The following is a 19276-nucleotide window of genomic DNA, read 5'->3' as shown; positions in this document are numbered from 1 at the left end:
TTATCACAGACCAACAAGCCTGGAGCAGTTCGCACCTCTTTAGCCGTTCACCTGAGACAGGTGTCTTTGGAAATATTAGCAAGGAAGAAACATCTGACAGCCGAAGGCTTTGATTTACAGCCCGAGGTCTGCAGCCAGAGCTCTCATTCTCCATTTAATTACAGACTCTCCAGATGCTGGTAGATAAACTTGAAAAGGATGCGTTGGCTTGCCTCACCTTGTTTTCACAGTAAGTCTCTCTTAATTAACAGCGATTAGAAAACAACTGAGGAAGTACAATCAGCTCCACAAATAACTTCAGAAATCTTCCCAAGCAAGAAATAAAAAGGAAACAAATTAAAAAAAAAAAAAAAAAACAAAACACAAAAGCTGCAAAGGGGGTAACTGCTGAGTGCAGAGTATTTTAACTGGGAAATAAAACCAATATTTCCTAAAGTGATTACTGGAGACCTTCGGTTCATCAATACTTCCTTGAGATATCTTAAAAGACAAAATAACTATTGCAGAGTGACGTGCAGAAGGCATGAGGGGCTTTGAAAGCTTTGCTCCCCACTTCTGGCAGGCTTCTGCTATAATTAACAAGGAATTTTCATACAGATTAGCTCCCCCTCCACTCAAGCATCCTCCCAGTTATTTTTTCCCCAAGCCTCCTCATCACTTTCCACACCTCTTCCCATAGAGGTACTTTAAAGCTTATAGGAGCTGAAAAAGAAAGAGGCTGTCTTACTCATGTAGGAGTCCGGGATGATTTTGTTGGGCTTGATGGGTTTGCTGGGCTTGCTTTCAGGAGGGTAGAACCGCACTGGCTTTTGCTCCATGACTTGCGAAATCTCCACTTCATTAGTCTCGTCCGTCTCAGCGATGACGGGATCTTCGTAACGGTAATCTTGTTAGAAGAGGGGATTAAAAATGATTACAGCATGTTCGCAGTGATGGGGAAGTCGGACACATTCATATTTTGAGAGAGGCAATTTAGTTTGACAAGGATCTGCTTTTAAATAGTTGGAAACTCAAAAATGCCCATTAAAGGCAGTGCAGGGCTATTGCCAGGCAGGTGCAGCACCAGGAGGGCAGATCTGCTCCTCTCCCGCTCCTCTGTGCATGAAGTGGCATTTAGAGCATCTTACAATAAAGGTTTGAAATGATCCCCACTAATTAGGGAAAAAAAGGACAGCTGTTTCTTCTTCTGTTTCCTATACAGCTCTTTCTCTCTGGAGGAAAACACAAATTTGCTGAAGGGCGCGTGCAAGAAGAGGGCCCTAGTATTTGGGAAGGTGGCTGAAACCTCTTCTCCTCCCACCTGGGTTTGCTCCTTCAAACCACCCCATCAGCACGGCTTCAGCTGCTCCTCTGGTAAAGCACGGGCCCTGCTACAGCATGATTCTGGCTTTAGCACCTGCGGTGGGTTTATCCCTCGCTTTAACCTTTGATAGAGAACAAGCTGCCTGCTGTTGCAGCCGGGCAAAGGGATTTGGGAAATGGTGCCAGCAAAATTCATTCTGCTTGGCTGGTCCTACCCGAAGCCCTGCACCACTTTCCAGAGGAGAGGAACGATGCAAACAAAGGGATGATGGATGGTGGCTCCAAGAGAGCTTTGTACCACCGGGGCATCCCCTCCCCTCTCCCCGCTGCAGCCACCTGCACCCCGGGGACCTCCACCTGGACCTGCAACCCCAGGCTAAAAATGATAAATGCAACGTTGCAGCAAAATAAGCCTTTGGGCAAATCTCCAGGGAACCTGCCTGTTTCTAAGAGCCCAGTTCTCTGTGAAACAAAACACATGGGAAGAAAAATGCCCTCAATGCATGACCCCAGAAAATCCTGCGTGCCAGGGGGCTAGCACTGCTGCACTGGAGATTTCAGTGTGAAGAACACTTTTTAGATTTTTTTTTTCAGGAAAAGTCATCCACGATCCCCTTCTCTCCTCCAAAAGACACAAATTGCTATATTCATTTTGCAGCCGTGAAAACCAAGGTGGGGAGAGAGGGAAACGCTCCGTCTCCAGCCCCTGAAGGAGCAGGGCAGGCGGCCAAGCTCTGCCCACCCACGTTGCCTCCGGTACACGCTGGAGAACATTCCCTTCCCAAACAAACCCCGCAAGGATGGGATCGCTCCTGCCCGCAGCCTCCCAGTGCTCAAAATCCCACTGGAGCTCCCGAGCCAAACCCATGTAAGCTCAGAGCAGCTTCCCCCCAACCAAGAGCTCGCTCTCGTTTTCACCAGGAAAAACTCGTCGAATCCGAGCTCCAGATTTTAAGCAGTTCAGGGCTTTTCGATTTCAGCAGAAGCCCCTGATTTATCACGTGCTGTGATGTTGAAATATTAAGGATGGCTAATTAAAAGGTGCATAAAGCTGCGGCTGCTTCTAATTAAAAGTTTCCAGGCATAAGTTTGCTCCAGCCTTTTCCCCAACCCAGAAGGGTGCCCCAAGCCTCCCACCACGTACCTTTGTAGCAGAGGTTGTTCTGGCAGCCTCCTCCATAGCTCGGCGGGCACTCGGAGCAGGGGCGGCCGGTCTTGTACGGAGCTTCTCCGATCCAGTTGCCCCTGCAAGCACAAGAGTAACGTGCACCCATCAGACACCCAAATACCCATCCAAGCCCCCGAGACTGCCTGGCACTAAGGGAGTGGGGAAAACAGGTGTTTCTACTGTGCTCATCCTTGGACAGGGGGCTGTAAATTGGGAAAAGATGGCCTGTCCCCACTCTTTCCCACCCTTGTGCGGCCTGTCGTCCTCCAGCGACAGCTCAGCGGGCTCAGGGCTGCCTGCTTGCTGCCTCCCATTTGCCCGATGCTTGCCTTCATCTCTCTTGTTCATCAGAGCCACAAGTCTCCCATCATTTTCTGCAACACCCCCAGGCAGCTGCATGGGCCAGGCTGCAGCACAGCTCTTACCATTTAAAAGCTGCTCCCTTTTCCATCTGGAACCATTTCCAAACAGAAAAACACCAGAAATACATGGACCCTCGTGCCAGATCATCTGGGAAACAGAGCAGCACTTTGCACTTTCTCCTCACCCACCCTGGCACCCTCAAGTCCCCAATTTTGCCTCTGAGGCCGCAGAAACATCAACCTGGCCCAGAGCAACTCAGCAAAGACTAAGCAACCAGCCCAGGAAAGCTGGTTGTAAGAAGAACGTTCCTCCAAGATGACATTTTTAGGCGTTTACTTAGATAAATTGCACGCAATATCACTTTTACATTAAACTCCAATAGAAATACTGCGATCTTATGTAAACAGAAGTAAATCAATCGATTACTGCATTTTCCTCAAGAAACTACCCAGAAACAAAAGCCCTTTTTGGCACTGTACTGCAGACTTCAGGGGCTGAGAAGGTTGAAGGAGCCGGAGTTCAGCCCATGGCTACGAACCCTCGGGTTATTGCTCTTTCAGCTGTCTCCACCTATAAGGCTAGATGAGGACAATGCGCAGTGATGCCAGAGAGAAAAGATTAAGCAGAAACTGCAGAAATAGAGTATTTTTCCATCCAGCGGCCCTGAATGGATGACGTGCAAATAGCCCAGCCTGCTGCAGGAGCTCCATGGGAGATGGTGCGATCCCATATGAGGAGCAGGTTATTAAATCCCACCAGCCACAAGCATAACGCGCTCAGGAGCTAACGTGGGGAGAGGGGCTTAGGCAACCCACCCACAGGGCTCCACCTGGATCCTGCTATGAGCTGCCAGCTCTGCACCCGCACATCTTATTTCTCTGCATTACTCTGCCCTATGATCTCCAGAAGTCAGATGCTCTCCAAGCCACTCCATTTGTATGGAGTGATTTCCCAATTTCATTTTGTTGCTAAGATCTAAATCACCAAGGACTCGGAGTGGGCATGTATCTCTTATTAGCTATTAAAGCAGAAAATATTAATTGCCATTGCCAGGGAGGAAACTTCTCCTGGATGTAGTAGTCAAGAAATGTGATTTTTCATAGTGCAATTTAATCAAACTATCAAGTTAATTGCATCAGTCAAGATCTAGCTATTTCATTATTTTTTTTTAAGCCACAGGGAGCTCATCAGGTCTGGGATTTATCTCTTCGCAGCTCCTTGCAGCAGGCCCTAGCTCGCTTCACTTCCACCAGCGACTGCTGCAGGGCTGGCTTTGTACGAAGCAGCGGTGCCTTTAAACCAGCAGATTTTGCAGGGAGGGGGTGAAAATGTGTCATGATACGGCAGCCTACCTGGCTGCTAGAGCAGCGCTGAGCGGCGTTAATCACCACCCCATCCCCTCCCACCCTCCGAGCAGCAGGGAGAGAGCGAGCCTCGCTTGGCAGCACACGCCAGCCCCGTCCTGGCCATCTCCTGCTCCTCCTTCCCATGGCAGGAACATCAAAGCTCCGGCCTGGCCCCAGCCCCTCATTCAGTTTTCCAGGCAATGCTCAGACGTCTTGAACCAGCTCTGTGCTGCCGTCTAAAGAGAAAATTTAAAGCCACAACCACCAGTCTAGACTGCCTGAAATCTCTTCCCCAGATCCTGGGCTAGTTAAGCAACCTGCCAGTTTTAAGGAAGCTGGAGAGAGCCCAGCTCATCTGCCTTACTTCGGCGAGTAGTTGCAGACCAGGTAGACGGCGTTCTCCCAGATTTCTCCCCAGACGTTCATCTGCTTGCAGACGTTCACGGCACAGCCGATCTTGTTCGTCGTGGCCCAGACTATCTGCAAGTGCAACGCAGCTGTTGAAAATAAGCAACCTACCCCTCGGTGGGCACACATTGCAGTGACAACGGGGACATGGGGGGGATGCAGAGAGTATGGATACAAAAGCCCTTCGTCTCCTTTACCTGGGTGTAATGTGTGCACATAGAGCCAGTGCATTTGTCTGGGCACCACGGGTTGCACTCATGAGGATACGGGTACGTGTAATCTTTCACTTCGTCATACCAAGACTGGACATGGAAAGCTGGAGACCGATACCTGAAGGAACAAAGACCGGTCACAGCTGAAATCACCAAGGTCTGGTAGAAGTTTTCAAACAATACCTGTAGCTGCCTGCCATATTGTAAGCTCAGATTTTTTTGAATACAAGTGTTGTTAATTTTATATAAAAGTTTCTGAAGTTTCATTCATTGAGAAGGTGTTGCTTAAAGAACCCAGTAACATGGTGTAATGAACACAAAAAATTTTCATTGAAAATGTTAAAGATGGTTTTTTCCCTTATGATTCACAGCCGGTCTGACTTTCTGTATTATTTATAGGTTTGACATGCTCTTCAAGTGCCACTGACCTGAAATGTCCTCCTGACTTTTCCACACAGCTACAAAAAAACTTCTAGTTTGGCGGAAAGTTGTATTTTGAAAGTAAACAGAAGTTAAGGTTTGCCAAACATCTTACACCAAAAGCCATCATGTACCTATTTTACCACCAGGCAATTTGCTAAATCTGGAAGTACGCTAGCAGTTAACACTGTAAGACCTTTGAAAGCGAGTGGGCTTTTTCACACTCGCATCGCACCAAGAGTTGGTGCAGGATAGCTGATGCACTACACACGTACCCCACCTTTTATTGCAGCAATTTCCCCCTGTACCATGCCCCCGCATACGCTGCATGTACTTTGTGCAACCTATGCACCAGATATTGCGGTCTGTAGCAGCACTGATGCTACTTGTGCAGTTTTGGGGGAACAGTGTTAAAACTACCTATAGAAACTCATGCGTTTTGCATGCTACATATGCAGTGAGCAAACAGAGCAATCTGCAAATTCTGTATCAAAGCTGAGCAGTGCTTCAAACCCACTACTTTTTATTGCTTTCAACAGCTCACATGAAAGAAGCGGCCAGAAATACAAATGATATCATTACCAACTGGAGTTTGTTCTTTCAGCCAACTCTTCATTAAAAATCATTCATTAGAAGTATTTTAAAAATATTAATCTCATGATGTCATTAAGCAAATACTTTCCGAATCCTATTTTACCGGAGAGGAAATTGAGGCAATCAAGTTATGGCCCGTTCCTGAAAAAACTGAGATAAATCCGATTTCTTTTTCCTCTCAGTGACTGCAAAGGGAGGGAGATTGGATCTACCCCCATCAGTAACCCATGGCCATCTTGAACGCTTGTAGGAGAGCCAAGAACAGCCCGATCTTTTGACTTTGTTTCCAATGGACTAACCACTCTACTTTCCAATCATTATTTAATTCTGCCAACAAAAACGGGCCCGATTTTTATAATCAGGCCAATTTCACACCAGCAAATTTCCATTGCTTTCAACCAAGCTCTACCTGATTTACAACAAGCATAACTGCGTTTCCACTCATTAGGGCTCCCGAGCACGTACAAAATGTTTGTTGTACAAAGCAAGCTTAACCTGTAACAGGCTTAATGACAGGGGCTTAACAATAAACAAATTTCACCATGAGATGGAGAGGCAAATCCATTTGGAAGCCTTAACCTCCGCTTTCCTAGCTGGGTTAACAACTCTAGGTTAAAAACCTTCCCCAGGAAGTTGAAAAAAAAAAAATCTGCAAAGTGGTTTCAGTAAAGAGAAATTAGGAGCTGGATAAATATTTATGGAAAATACAGTAAGGGATAATTAAAACGTTTACAGCAATGAGTTCTGAACTTGCAGCCGAGTCCAGACATTGTTCCTGAGAAACCAGCTTTCAGCCCGTTCTCAGCATGGTGCCAGAAAACCCCCGAAACAGCAGATTTAGGAGCAAGGGCTATGGCTTCTGTAACTGTTCTCCTTAAGAAGTAAGGGTGACCTCAGGCACATTACAGCCGCAGTACCCGGAGATACAGGTCAATGGAGTAACTCACATCAGTGTTGCTTTGCTGGGAACAGTCAGCTGAAGGTGGCTGCAGATGTTATCGTTATAATCATTTCACTGCAGCAACACCAATTATTGATCCTCACCTTTTCTCCCGTCTCCTCAGTGCTCTACTAAGCATCAACAAGGCAAACCTTTCCAACTGGCTGTGAAGAAGGATCCATAAATTGCTCTTTGCAATGAGCTTGTAGCACCCCAACTCTTACCTGCCCCAGTGAACCGCCAAGTTCTGTCCAATTGACCTGATGAGGGCACTAGGCCCATGGTCCCAGATGCACTGCTGAGCCCAAGCGTGGGCTGATCTTTCCAGCTCATCATCCCAGGTCTTCAGGGGGTGGGGAGAGAAAAAAACAGGTCAATTTGTCATCTCAAGCTTGTTAGATCAAGAGACTCAACCAACAGCAACTAGAGGAGAGAGAAAGAGACTAAATTACAGCTCACCCCTGGTGTCTGGCCTGTCCTTGTGAAGCCAGCACATTTTAATAATGTGCCCTGACCTAAAAGCAAGTTTCTCAAGGTGTCCCCCTGCCATGGAAATGCAGGGCACTAAAGGGCTATTATTTTTCCTGCTTGATGTCATGCTGCTTAGGAGATGCTTTGCATAGGTCAGCAGAAAACAGACCCTGTAAGACCTCAAGAACCCATCTAGACTATCCACCCTAAAACACAAGACATTCTTTGCAGGTGTTTTTCTAATGTGTTTATTAAAAAAAACCCAAACAACCAAACAAAAAAAAACAACCAAAAAACCATCAAGGACAGAGATCCCAGCGCTTCCTTGTGACACCTATTTCTGGGATCCACAAGACTTCTAACATGCAGTCAGTGCTCTGATGTAGCTGCAGCACGATTTTCCATCCATTGTCCTTACTACCAGGATATTTCCAGGATATCTCCCGGTTCCATCTCCCCTTCTCCTTCCAGACTGACTGCTGAGTCCACCAATGGATCCAGTCAAATTTAACAGAGGTGGCAAGGTCCCAGAGCTGTTAAGCTAATATCATTCTCACTGAAACAGGCATGAGGTTAGAAGTGACAAATCCCGTTCATGTTCCCACTGAGGGAAGGACATTGGTGTGAGATCAGTCCTCATTGAATATCACCCAGCTGTAAGCCAAACGAGAGCTCTAACACGATACAAAGGCAAATAGGAAAGCAGGCTTCATTGGCTCCACTGCCCAGGAGTGTATTTGTTTTGAAGGCCAGACTTGCTGGACCCAGTAGACAGTGCCCTGAATTCATTGTGTAATTACTGACAGCTAGTCTATTCAGAGCAGTCCTTAGAGGATAATTCATTTGGATTAAAATATTACCACACATTTCTACAAATAAAACCAAAGAGAAGACAGGTCTTGTAATGTGTCTCCAGCCCATTCACGTGCCAGCGTGAGATTATGTTTTCTTTGGACATTTACCATCACAACCAGCTGGTCTTTCCAAGTCCCATCTTCTCCAGAAGAAAAGCAACTTGTGATCTCAAACATATCAAAGGACCTGTCAGAGCCTGTTTGGAGGGCATTTAGGCTCTCAAACACATTTAAAAACCATCAAGTGCTCATTCCGAGTTAGTATCTGAACACAGTCTTGGGCAGTTATAACCGGGATGGGGAGGGACCGCATGTCCCTGGCTAAGATGACAGGAAAACGCAGTGTCTCCTGGAACTTGGTGTGTCTACACTATCTTCGTAAGGCAAACATGAGCTCATCTAACTGAGCTAACAGCCCAGACCTCCGAGAACAGCTTATCATTAAGCATGCTCAGCAACCCAAATTCCCACAACATCCCAGAGCTGCTCTGAGCTCATCAGCTTGGCTTTGAACTGACCAGTGGCCAAGCAAATTCATGTCAGTCTGCAAAACCCCGTGTGGACACGGCTCTGACAGAGGGAATAAAACCATTTTCCGTCTCAGCCCTCCAGCTCCTTGAAGGTGTATGGGATCTGACCCACCACACACACATTTCCAAACCTCTGTTCAAGCAGACTATTGCAATTGTGCCTAGACACACAACTTTTTGTGGTCTCCCACTTTCTGCACCAGGCAATGACCAGCCACAATCCGCCTTCCCATCCAACACATAAGCCACAGAAACTCTCCCAAGACGTAACATGCTGCTAGTACTTCAGACTTTCTAGCAGAGCGTTACTCCCTGCAGCCTCAAAGGCAGAGACATTCCAAATCTTCTAATTTAATGCAGAGTTGTTATGAGCAATAGGCCATTAAATGGAAATTGATGTGAACGTACACATTGCATCTTCCTTTGATGCCTACGGATAAAATAAATGAACTTGGACAAAAGATACTCAACAGGCAATTGGGAATGAGCTATGTCTTTGCATGGCTTTGAGCTTGATGCGTAGAGAAGCTCATTTCTGCAGGCATCAGATTACAAAGCCATCCCATTTAAATTAGAGAAGTTATTTGCCTCTTGCTTCTCAGACGTGAATGCGGTCAGGAGGCTGGAATTATTTCAGAGCAATAAACACACACACACAAAAAAAGAGATTTCAGACTTTCCCAGCTACACTTGCAAGAAGACTTTATGCCAATATTCAAAGCAGTATCTAGGAAGACTACCGAAGCCAGAGGGGCAGTGCACATCTACGCTCAGTTTCCTTCTCAAGCAGAGATCAAGAAGCCTTCGGTTATGTGCGATTCCAAGTGATTTAGCACATGGACTCTTTTTTACTCCTGCAAATTTGTAACGGCCTTTCAAAGTACAGTATTCCCTGTACATGTTAAATACATGCATGGCATACACACACTATACTACAGTTTGTAGGTTCCGATTTAATAAGAACATACCCTACAAGGAGTCCATTTACTGAGCCTAACTAGTCTGTAAACCTAACCCTAGCCACCTGAGCTGTAGTGATCAGGTTACTCCCTCATTTTTCTCCCCAGCTTAGACTGTTTGCAATACTGACGATTTACTTTTAAAAGCGGCCTGAGAGTCCAGGATTGACATGTACTGGCAGAAGTTTGGACATGCTTTGCTAACCCACACAGAAATACTATCCCATCCTGACAAGGAAAGTCACCACCCTACAGTTTAGAGGAAGGATGGATACCTTATACATGAAAACAAACTATTTTCCTTCCAGCAATCTGTACTGAGAACAATTTCATTTTATCCAGCTGTCTGAGGCCTCCGCAAGAGGAAAGATTTCTGCCTTTCATGACTACTGAAAGCCATCTGACTAAGCCATCTTAAAAGGTCAAGGTGTTTTAGGAACTATTATGTCCTTTTTTACTCTGTGTTCATTAACAAGGAGTTTGTTTTGGTCTTGGCACCCATCCACTGCCGAGACTGCTGTTACATGTCCAAACACACAGTGGAAGTGTTGATCACAAAGCTGTTACAGGGGTTAAGGTAATTCTGTATTTGACCAACTTTGTCAGGAAGATGTACTCTGCTCACTCATTTTCCATTAACACTGAATACCTGTGCTAGCTTTCAATTAATCATACAAACCCAGCAGCAAAACTATTTCTTCCTTCATTTCTTCACTCCACTTCACCTTTATCCCATATGTATATAACTCTTTTGATCTCCAGATAAGTCATGGGACAAACTGTGTTATTGCTTTCTTATTGACGGCCTCCACTGACTAAAGTTCATCCTGTAGTAAATAAATACGTCCCTTTCCTGGAATACCTTAGCTCCCCTTGCCACTTTAGATCACTTAAATACGTCAGATACGGAGCTGGGAGAAAGGACTTTCACAAGGCAGCGTTTGGAGGTTGATGGGCAAGAACAAGTTCTACCTACTTATCCACAAATTAGCACCACACGTCGCCTGTGATGCTCCACACTGGCACCAAAGGAAAAAAGTTCATCTACGGTACTAAAGACAGACCGTCCTCTTAAACGAGTCCAAATGAGAAATGTCCTCTGCAGAACAAAGGATTAAAGTGAAATTCACGTTCAGAATATACACAGCATTTCCAAGTAATATTGGGTAAACACGAATACATGAAAGACTGATTATAGCCTTTCCAAGTAGCACCATCTTATACTCGGCTTCTTTCTTCACAGCATATAAGGCCCTTTCATTTACCCTCGATCGCCCATAAAAACCACTAGAAAAGCACACTGAGCAAAGGCAAACATAAAAGTGTAACCACGCTGCAAGCGTAAACAGCAGTCGGCCAGTGGACAGTCCGCAACAGCAGCCCTCTCAGATCCTCAAAGCCAAGCAAAACACATTTGGCTTTCTCATGCTTTGTGTTTACTTTCTGGAAATTATTCAAGTCACCTCTTCTCTGGCAGTACCTTGCAGGCAGCCTGCAGGATAACGTGAGAGCCCGCTGAGAGAGATACAAAGCACCAGTTCTTAGAAAGGCATGAGATTTCTGACAAAAGCGGGATGAAAGAGCAGCAGGGTGAATGTTAACGAGGACCAACTGATGGACGGTTGTCCTTCCTTACTGTCCTCTGCTCTCCCTTCCCTTTTCCTTTTCCCTACCATCACAAAAGGCGGGATTTTCCATTTGCAGCACTCATTTCAGCACAGCTGGCAAACAATTTTATGTTACATTTAGTGTACTATTTCTTTTACCCTTTTAAACACAGTCTTAACAAATCATTAATCATTTAATCTGTCAGCAGGAGTGCACAGTTGAAGTCAGGCTAGTTTTGGTCATAACTATATTTGCACATTGGGAAAAGGTACAAAAAAAAAAAATTATTTGCCTACATCATTTTCTGGCCCCACAATATTTTGATGGCTTGTCAAAAATAGCTCAAAGTAGGGTCTCTGGCATCAGGTGAAAAAAAACTATTCATCGGAATTGTTGATGGTAAAGGCATATTTCATACTCATACTTTTAAGCTCTCCCTCTGAAGTGGGAGAATACATTGACCAAACTTTTATTTTGGTTTCTTGAACTATGAAAAGCCAATAGCACTGACCCATCCACCCATGAACTCCCAAAGTCTTTCCAGCTATTTCCACTGATTGAAACTCTTTGCAGATGGAGCCACATTCCTCAAACCCTGTTTCTCTAAGGTGCCAAGCAGATTCCCAGCAGGATCACGGATGCTTGGCTCACATTGATAATCTCTGGTGATCAGTGTATGACAAAAGGGCAGATGATACCTCCAGCGTTGGGCGGTAGCTGACAGCAACCCAAAGACCACCAGAGGTTTCTCTGAGCAGACTGTGGTGTCCCGAAACACCAGTCACAACGGTCTGAAAGCTTTCACAGGGAGAACGTGGGTTTAACACTAGGGAAAATTTGATGCTTTTATGACATTAAGGTAATGGAAGAACCTGCTGAGGCAGGCTGTGGAATTGCCATCACTGGAGATGCGTCCAGGGCTGGGCCAGACGCTAGATTATGAATAATGGAACCAGTCCTGAAACTATGCAGCGGATGGACTCGATGACCCGTTAGTGGCCCTTTCCAACCAAAACAGTCCAATGATCTAAAGCATCGTTCACTCTGGAATGAAACTGCTCCAGGAAACCTCTGGAGAAAAACTTACTTTAGAGGAAATTTGCCACACCTCTTGCACCGTAAGGAAAATTAAAATTAAGTTTAAAAAAAAAAAAAAAAAGTTAGGTATCGGGAGCTAGACTCACCATGTATTCCATGTTAGAGGCCTCTGGGTATACTTGACCTCTCAATTTATTGTGGAGCATCAATATCTCCTGTCTGTCTGAGAATAAAATGGCTCTCTTGGATCTGGAGTGAGTTTCCCCATCCTGATATTTACTCAAAATGCTCTCCAGGTGACTTGAGTTGGGCAAGATAAAGCATTCGGCTGCCTTTGTCAGGAGCAGTACACATCCAAGAGGAAGGATCCAAGGCAGGACAGGATTCATGCCTCCTCCTCTACAGCCAGCAGGAGCGGAGATGAAGGCGACGGTAGGGTTTCTTGCAGAGACTCCTGTGGCTCAGCGCGGATCTGGATTTTGGGGAGAAACAGGCAGTCAGAGCAGTGCCAGAGAAGCTCTCAGTGCATATGACCCCCACTGAGGAAGCCACACAACCCAGATTTCGGCTTCAAAAAGAGTGATGCCTACAGTCCAAGCAATTATCGTTCACCCTAATGAGAGGAAGACCTGAACAACACCATAAGTTGTACTGGGAGCGAGCATTAGCCAGGCAGCACCCAGGCATGACGGCGCATGCCTTCCCCACCAAAAATGCCAGGGGTGCGGTGTCACCCAGCAATGCCCAACAGCTCTGAACAATCCCAGCTCCATCCCTTCACAGGCGGGAAGGGGAGACATTTGAAGCTATTCGCCCAAAGACCAGCTGTTAAAAAGTGGAGAACGGATATGAATAAAAGGGAAAGTAAAATTCCCAGCAAGCCAGATCGCAGAGGTCAGACATCAGCAAGAGCTATTTTGGAGGCCCCGCTCTGCCAATAGACTCCAGCAGAGCAGCTGCCAGACTCCGTGAAAGCAGCTGTTTATGTGAAATGTCACCGTAACATCGAACAACTAAAATCCCTACTGGCGAATGACGCACCGGGGTGTTCTCACTGACGCATTGCTTTACGGCAAGCGGGAGCGTGGCCAGCGATATGAATTATGGCAGATTAAGAGAGGAGCCGGAGCACCTGTCCTCCCCTGGCCAGAAGATTAGGTGTTCCCATGCATGCTAAGTAGCTGTCAGCACCGGGGCCTTGGAGAGATGGTCTCAGTTTGGTCATTCCTGGGTTTGAATGGCTTCATTTAATCCCCAGTCCCCTCCCTTGCTCCATGATGCTCCTGCTCCACCTGCCACTTCCCAACTCTTCCTCCCTTCCTCTCCCCCCGCCCTGACTTCTCTGTCTAATGAGCCTTGTACATCTTGGCTGGTTTTATTTAGATCATCAGCTATTCAGGGAAGGAAATCTGTGCTGCTACATGGCTCTGCAGCACCTAGTGCTCTTTAGGTGGGATCTAAGAGCCACCAGAGCAGAATCAGTCCATCAGGGGCAATAAGCATCCATACGGATGGGCAAGAACAGCATCCTCTCTCCTTAAGGCTAAATTTTGGAAGAAAGGTTCGCCATCCCCGTCTTCAACACTAGGTGAGGATCTAGTTTTGACGGCACGATTAAAAGACACGCTGAAAGCATTCCTACGCAGCATCAGGACATAAACACCAGATTAGAAGGAATTAGTCAAGAAGTTTCAGCCCAGTGACATGGGATTTGGATACACTGAGACTGGACAAGTTGGAAGCCATTCAAGGCAGGGCAGCGTCTTCCATCTCCCAGTTGAAAATGCTACGCTCGAGCACAAAGTCCGAAACCCCTGTTCCCCAGACCCAGCACAAAGGCATCTGCAGAGGGCAGTGGCAAGCGCAAGGCGCTTTGCACCGGTGGGGACCCCCAAAACCTCTGAGGCCATTGAGAAACCCTGAAAACTTGTTGGCTCTCTACACAAAAGAGACAAAGTCGCTGTTTGAGGCTTCTGACTTGTACTGTATTAAAGCAGATGAAAACCAGCTGCCCTCAGTCTCTCTCCAGGCAGAGCATTAATCCTTTGCCTTGCGAGAACAATGCAGGGATGTAATTTGCTCCATTTAGGTAACGGCTTCTCATTATGTCCTGCTCTGCAGAGCAAGTCGAACACACACGCCTTGTCCCCAGCTCCAGGCACACCTGAAAGACAGGACGTTCGGTGGCGTCGGGACAAATATTGCTTTAACCTCATCCTCTTCTCAGCCCCGTTTGTTGGCATTTGCTCCCCCCCAGGCAGCAGCCCGACTTTCTAACCCAGCTACAGAAGGGCAGGGGAGGCAAAACGAGCTCTTGCTTTTGTAGACTGTCTGACCCAAATTCAGGGAACAATTCCTACTTTGAGGCACTTCCCTAAGAGTTTAAAAATAGATGCTCTGCCACAGCCGTTTACAATGTGGCCATTTAGCACAAGCAATTTTAACTGCAGCTTGCCCTGTAGGTAGAGCAGGCAGAACAGACAGCTAATATACGCTGCAGTTGTACCCCCTCATTTGGCCGGGTGCCCTTTGCTAAATAGGAGCCCATATCCACCACCCATTTAAGGCAAACACTGAACTTACAGACAGGGCAGCTTGAAAAAATCAGCTGTAACATCTGAAAGCCCAGAGGAGCTGCCCCACTCAGGGCTACGCAATGAAGCCAACACGTCTGGTTTCGTGTCGCAGCCAAAACCTTGCAACAGATGATGCATTATTCCTCAGGATGTTCTTCCCTGTATCCTATTTGCGAGCGAGGAGATACTGGCACCTCTCTAAAATCAGGTCACTTTGGCACTATCTTCTTTTTCACTTGGGGCGTGCAGGTCCCTTCCTCTGCTTTGGCTCGAGGCGGGGAGTGCTGAGCATCCAAAGGAAGGATGAAGTGATCAGAGAGGGACAGGGAGCAAAGAGCTGCCTGGCCAGATTAACTAAAAGCAGCAGATAGATGCTCACGTTTCAGAAAGCTCTCATTGATTTCAGATGTCTGCCCATTTGCCTCTCTTAATATCCTCGTGCCCAGGTGCAATGAAACGCTCGGAGATGTGTTAAAGCCCAGCCAGGCCAAGCGCCCTGCAGAGCCGGGGCAATGCCTCCAGGCTGCATCTGGAACTCCTCATCGGGGAAGACTGAAATCATACTGCCTTTGAGTTGGGATTTGACTTTATTCAGAAAAAATTATCACCTGACAGTCAGCTGAGGAAGTCTCTGCTGTTGTTTTCAAGGGTTCAAGAGGAGCATTAGCACAGCTTCCCTTGAAACGCATCAGGCCCTTGATACTGGTGCCAGGTAAACATCTGGGAGCGATCAGAAACGGGTGAGTCAGCAGAAACCGACTCCTTAATACCCTGTAAAGCCTGTCCAAACTGGGGACAAAGGGGAGGCCTTCTTCTGGGGTCTGAGGAAGCTGAAAAGCAGCACCGGACTTTGGAAAAGATTATTTTTAGAAAGCTATTTCCCCAGCTAATGGATGGTGTCTGCATTTCACAGAGAGCAGAAGAGCTGGTAGCATTTGAAGCCTGGCATGCAGCGCTGCCTGCTAAGCCACATGCAGGCAGACTTCTGTAATTCATTATGTCCTCGTTTCACCTTATTCCTTATGGCTATTGATCTTTAACTGCCTCCCTGGTAAAGTACACGAGTGGGTGTCTACTCCTCAGTTATGGATGACATTTGCAGCTAAAACATCCCGGGATCTGCGGAGTTATACATGGAATAAGCTGACAAGGCAGGAGAATGAAAGAGTTAGCAGGGGATACCAGCAAAGCATCTAAAACACCAAAGCCGAAGGGAGTTAGCGTGGGATCAGCTTTTAACCTGTGCAAAGAAATCCAGCGATAAAGCCACAACATACTTAATGCATCAAACCCCGGGTCATTTATTTAACCAAGATGCACACATGTCAAGCTTTGAAGAACTGTGTGGGCTTCAAAAGCAAAGTGGGATGACAAGTCCTTTGACATAGGACATAATGTTGTCTGCACAGAACACACTCCGCATTCAGCATCTTCAGGGCCGTGGGCCAAAACATCTGGATCTTCCATTACAATCCTCTCCCACAGAACTGAAGTGGGTGAGTTTCGACGCAAAACCACACGGAAAACCCACTGGTAACAGACACAACATGTGGCGACACTGTGAAATTCCTTTTAGACAGGCCTTTAGAGCAGAGCTGCATAAACACAGGCTTCCTGGAGCAGGCTAGATGTGCCATGGGTAGCCAGCTATTAGAGACTGCTGCAGCATCCCTTAGAGATTTTCTGTTTGTGTAGAAATCCACTCCTCTACTTGCAAACTGCTCCCATTCATTCAAGATTAACGTTTATCAATCTCGCGTTAACCTCTGCAAAGCATACAGAAGGGAAGCTCAGGCAGCATTGCGCTATTTTACACCACGCAGGCAACTTTTGTGAGGAGATACTAAAATTGTGCCTCCTTAGAGACATTTCTTGCCCGCCCCCCCACCCCCCAAACCACATTCCAGAAGCAGGGACCAAAGCTTACACTTACCTCGCCGAGTACTTCCAACTCCCCAGGAAATTGTAGCTCCTCCAAGCCTGCTTGTGGAAAATAAATTATATATCTGAAATATTTAAACTAGGAGGAGGGGGGAAAGGATGAAATAAGCCTTAGGAGGTGCGAGGAATGCAAGGTCTCAGCTCAGCAGCTCGTACCAACTGCAGCCTCCCAGAGCTCCCCAGTGGTATTTATGCTCTCCAGGCAAAGAGGACAACCCTGGACCATCCTGTTTGGCAAGGGGCCTGTAGTAATAACGAAAAGAAGGGAAAAAAAAAAAAAAAAAAAAAAAAAGAGGGGGGGGAAACCCACGAAGAGGAGGCAGGAGCAAGGAGCAGAGGGTGTCGCTTGGGATCTCAGCAGTTTGAGGGCAGTCGTTGGGGCTCAGCAAATTGGGACTGTCCTCCCCGGGGCTGTAACCCAACACCCGGGAGGGGGAGAGGAGGAGGAGGAGTGCAGGCAGACGATCACATAAAAGGGTTTGCTGGGCGGTGCTTTCCCCTGCAGGCAGCGGGAGGGCAGAGCTGGCAGCCCGGCGGGGTCCCCGGAGCATCCTCCCCGCCAAGGGGGGACCGCGACGCCTCGGTGAGGGGCTCCGGTGAGGAGGGCGGGGGAATTCAAGAAAAAGGGTTCTTCTGCGAGGGACTAAAGCTGCCTCATTTCCCGCTGCCCACGGGGACATCCCGCAGCGGGTCCCGGTGCGCCGGGGCTGAGGCAGCCCCCCGGAGCCGCGGGGTGCCCGGCTCTGGCAGCGGGGCCGGGCTGGGCGCACCCCGGGGCAGCCCCCTTTTGCCAGGGCTTGGCTGGGAAGCAGGAGATTCCTTACCCTCTGCGGTGCGTTCCCAAAGCTCGCCCAGCGCTGGCGCTCCCCACGCACACCCCCGGCTCAGCCCTGCTGCTCCGGCTCCCTGGAACTCCGGGAGTTACAGAGAATAAGGAAAATAAAAAGGTAGTGAAGCACCTAGGCAAGGCTCACCTCTTCTGCTGCGTGCCTGACGCCCCAAAAGCCTCAGCGCGGCTTTCACATCGAGCTCCGTGCCTGCATTTGCAATTCTACGTGCACTGTTGAAACAGGATTTTACTCACTGTGAAAGGAAACGATTGAGCAAAAGACAAGCAGAAAGTCCCTTCTTGTTTTTAAGTAAACAAACAGGGAAAAAATAAACCCATCTCATGGGTAACACCACGAGTATGTTACAGCACCGCTGCTGCAGCGGCTGCCAGCCGGCAGCGGGACGCTGCGGTGCTGAGCGCCCAGAGTGAGCAGGTCCAGGCATCGCCACCCGTGGGACTCCTTTGGGGTCCCCGTCGGGCAGCACGGTGGGGTCGGCACATCTCCAGGCACCGACCTGGGGGACCCAGCCCCGGGGGACCCAGCCCCAGCCCGGGGCCTCCCCCTGCGGAGGGGGCACCAGCGACGGCCCAGCGCGGAGGCAGGGGAGCACCCATCTCCTGGCTTTGGCATAGGCGAGCAAAGCAGCTATGATTTTTCCAAATCCACTGTCTAATCCTCTCTCCAAAGCTCTTGGGGAAAAAACTCCTTCCATTCTTCTAAACAGTCAATATTTATTTCTTTGAGCAAAACACCAACCACTGCTATTTACTGTTTACAAGAAGGGAGCTTACAAGATATTCAGCCGCTGAGCAGCTTGTTTAAACCCCGGCAGTGCTCAGAAAGCAGAATGACATTTATCAGATGAGTTCAATGGCGCATGAGCAAAGCGGCGAGTATTGGCAGCCGATAGAGCGACTCCGCTGAGCACAGAAAACAAGCCCTCTGGAGTCGGCTCCAAGATATATCTGCCGATTTAATCTCTTCCACCGTTTTCCTGAGAATTTTTCGAGAAGTAGCAGGTCCTCATCCCTTGGGGGGTATCTTCAGCACCGTTTCTGGTTTGCTTCTCTTAAACTGAGCCATAGCTGGGACGTGGGGGAGCCAGTCCTCACCAGTCAGTCCCAGTCCTGCAGCCTGGTACGGCCACGCCACCCCTTCTGGCTGCTCTTCCCCACTGGCCACATCTCCCAGCTGTATTTACAAAGAGTTTCTATTTACTTCAGAACAAACTGTGTATGTGAACCGACAACATATGGGCCATCATTTGGACCTGGCACTTCTAAGCACGATTCGGGGCAGTTTGGGCAGCTCGCTCCCAAAAAGGCTCCGATGCTGCCACCAACGCGGGCAGTTCAAAGACCACACAGGACTGGGTTGAGAGGAGGCTCTGCACTGCTTTAGTTTAAAATCACTATATCCTCCTTTCTTTTTTTTTTTTCCCTTGCTCTTCTGATTCACTCCGGATCAACAAGTTTGCTGTCTGTGCAGGCTTATTTCATCAGCTAAAAGATGCTGCAGCCCCTGGTTTCCTCATTTCCCTGAATAACGAGGGCCAGCGGTGGTGAACGATCGTCGTCTCCCCCCCAGGCTGCCACCCCGAAGCCACGCAGCTCCACAGCCCTGAGTCACGGCCCTCAGAAGGTGCACTTCACTCCCATTACCAGCAAGCTGAATTAACTCATTTTAAATCTCACATACTGACATACAAATGAT

General features: G+C 47.8%; 1 protein-coding gene across 4 annotated transcripts in view; it reads right to left on the bottom strand.

Moving 5' to 3' along the window:
* Positions 1 to 17692, bottom strand: part of CRISPLD2 (cysteine rich secretory protein LCCL domain containing 2) — a 32051-nt gene extending 14359 nt beyond the window's left edge. The window contains exons 1-9 of one of the 4 annotated variants that reach the window (XM_087738509.1): positions 17555 to 17692; positions 16887 to 16957; positions 16723 to 16769; positions 12360 to 12685; positions 6978 to 7096; positions 4785 to 4917; positions 4544 to 4659; positions 2447 to 2547; positions 728 to 886 (exon numbers count right to left, since the gene is read on the bottom strand). In XM_087738509.1, coding sequence (XP_087594635.1) covers positions 728 to 886; positions 2447 to 2547; positions 4544 to 4659; positions 4785 to 4917; positions 6978 to 7096; positions 12360 to 12602 — 871 coding nt within the window. In that variant the 5' untranslated portion in view covers positions 12603 to 12685; positions 16723 to 16769; positions 16887 to 16957; positions 17555 to 17692. Of the gene's footprint in view, positions 1 to 727; positions 887 to 2446; positions 2548 to 4543; positions 4660 to 4784; positions 4918 to 6977; positions 7097 to 12359; positions 12686 to 16722; positions 16974 to 17554 lie in introns of all 4 variants that reach the window. The other 3 variants (XM_087738510.1, XM_009477434.2, XM_087738511.1) reach the window with 3 other exon arrangements.
* Positions 17693 to 19276: the final 1584 nt, after the last annotated feature.

Source organism: Nipponia nippon, unplaced genomic scaffold, assembly GCF_047370975.1.
Source record: "Nipponia nippon isolate SJK-2023a ecotype South Korea unplaced genomic scaffold, ASM4737097v1 scaffold_7, whole genome shotgun sequence".
In the NCBI taxonomy this organism is placed as follows: domain Eukaryota; kingdom Metazoa; phylum Chordata; class Aves; order Pelecaniformes; family Threskiornithidae; genus Nipponia; species Nipponia nippon.
The sequence above is the reverse complement of the archived record's forward strand: the minus strand, read 5'-3'. Positions and strand labels throughout refer to the sequence as shown.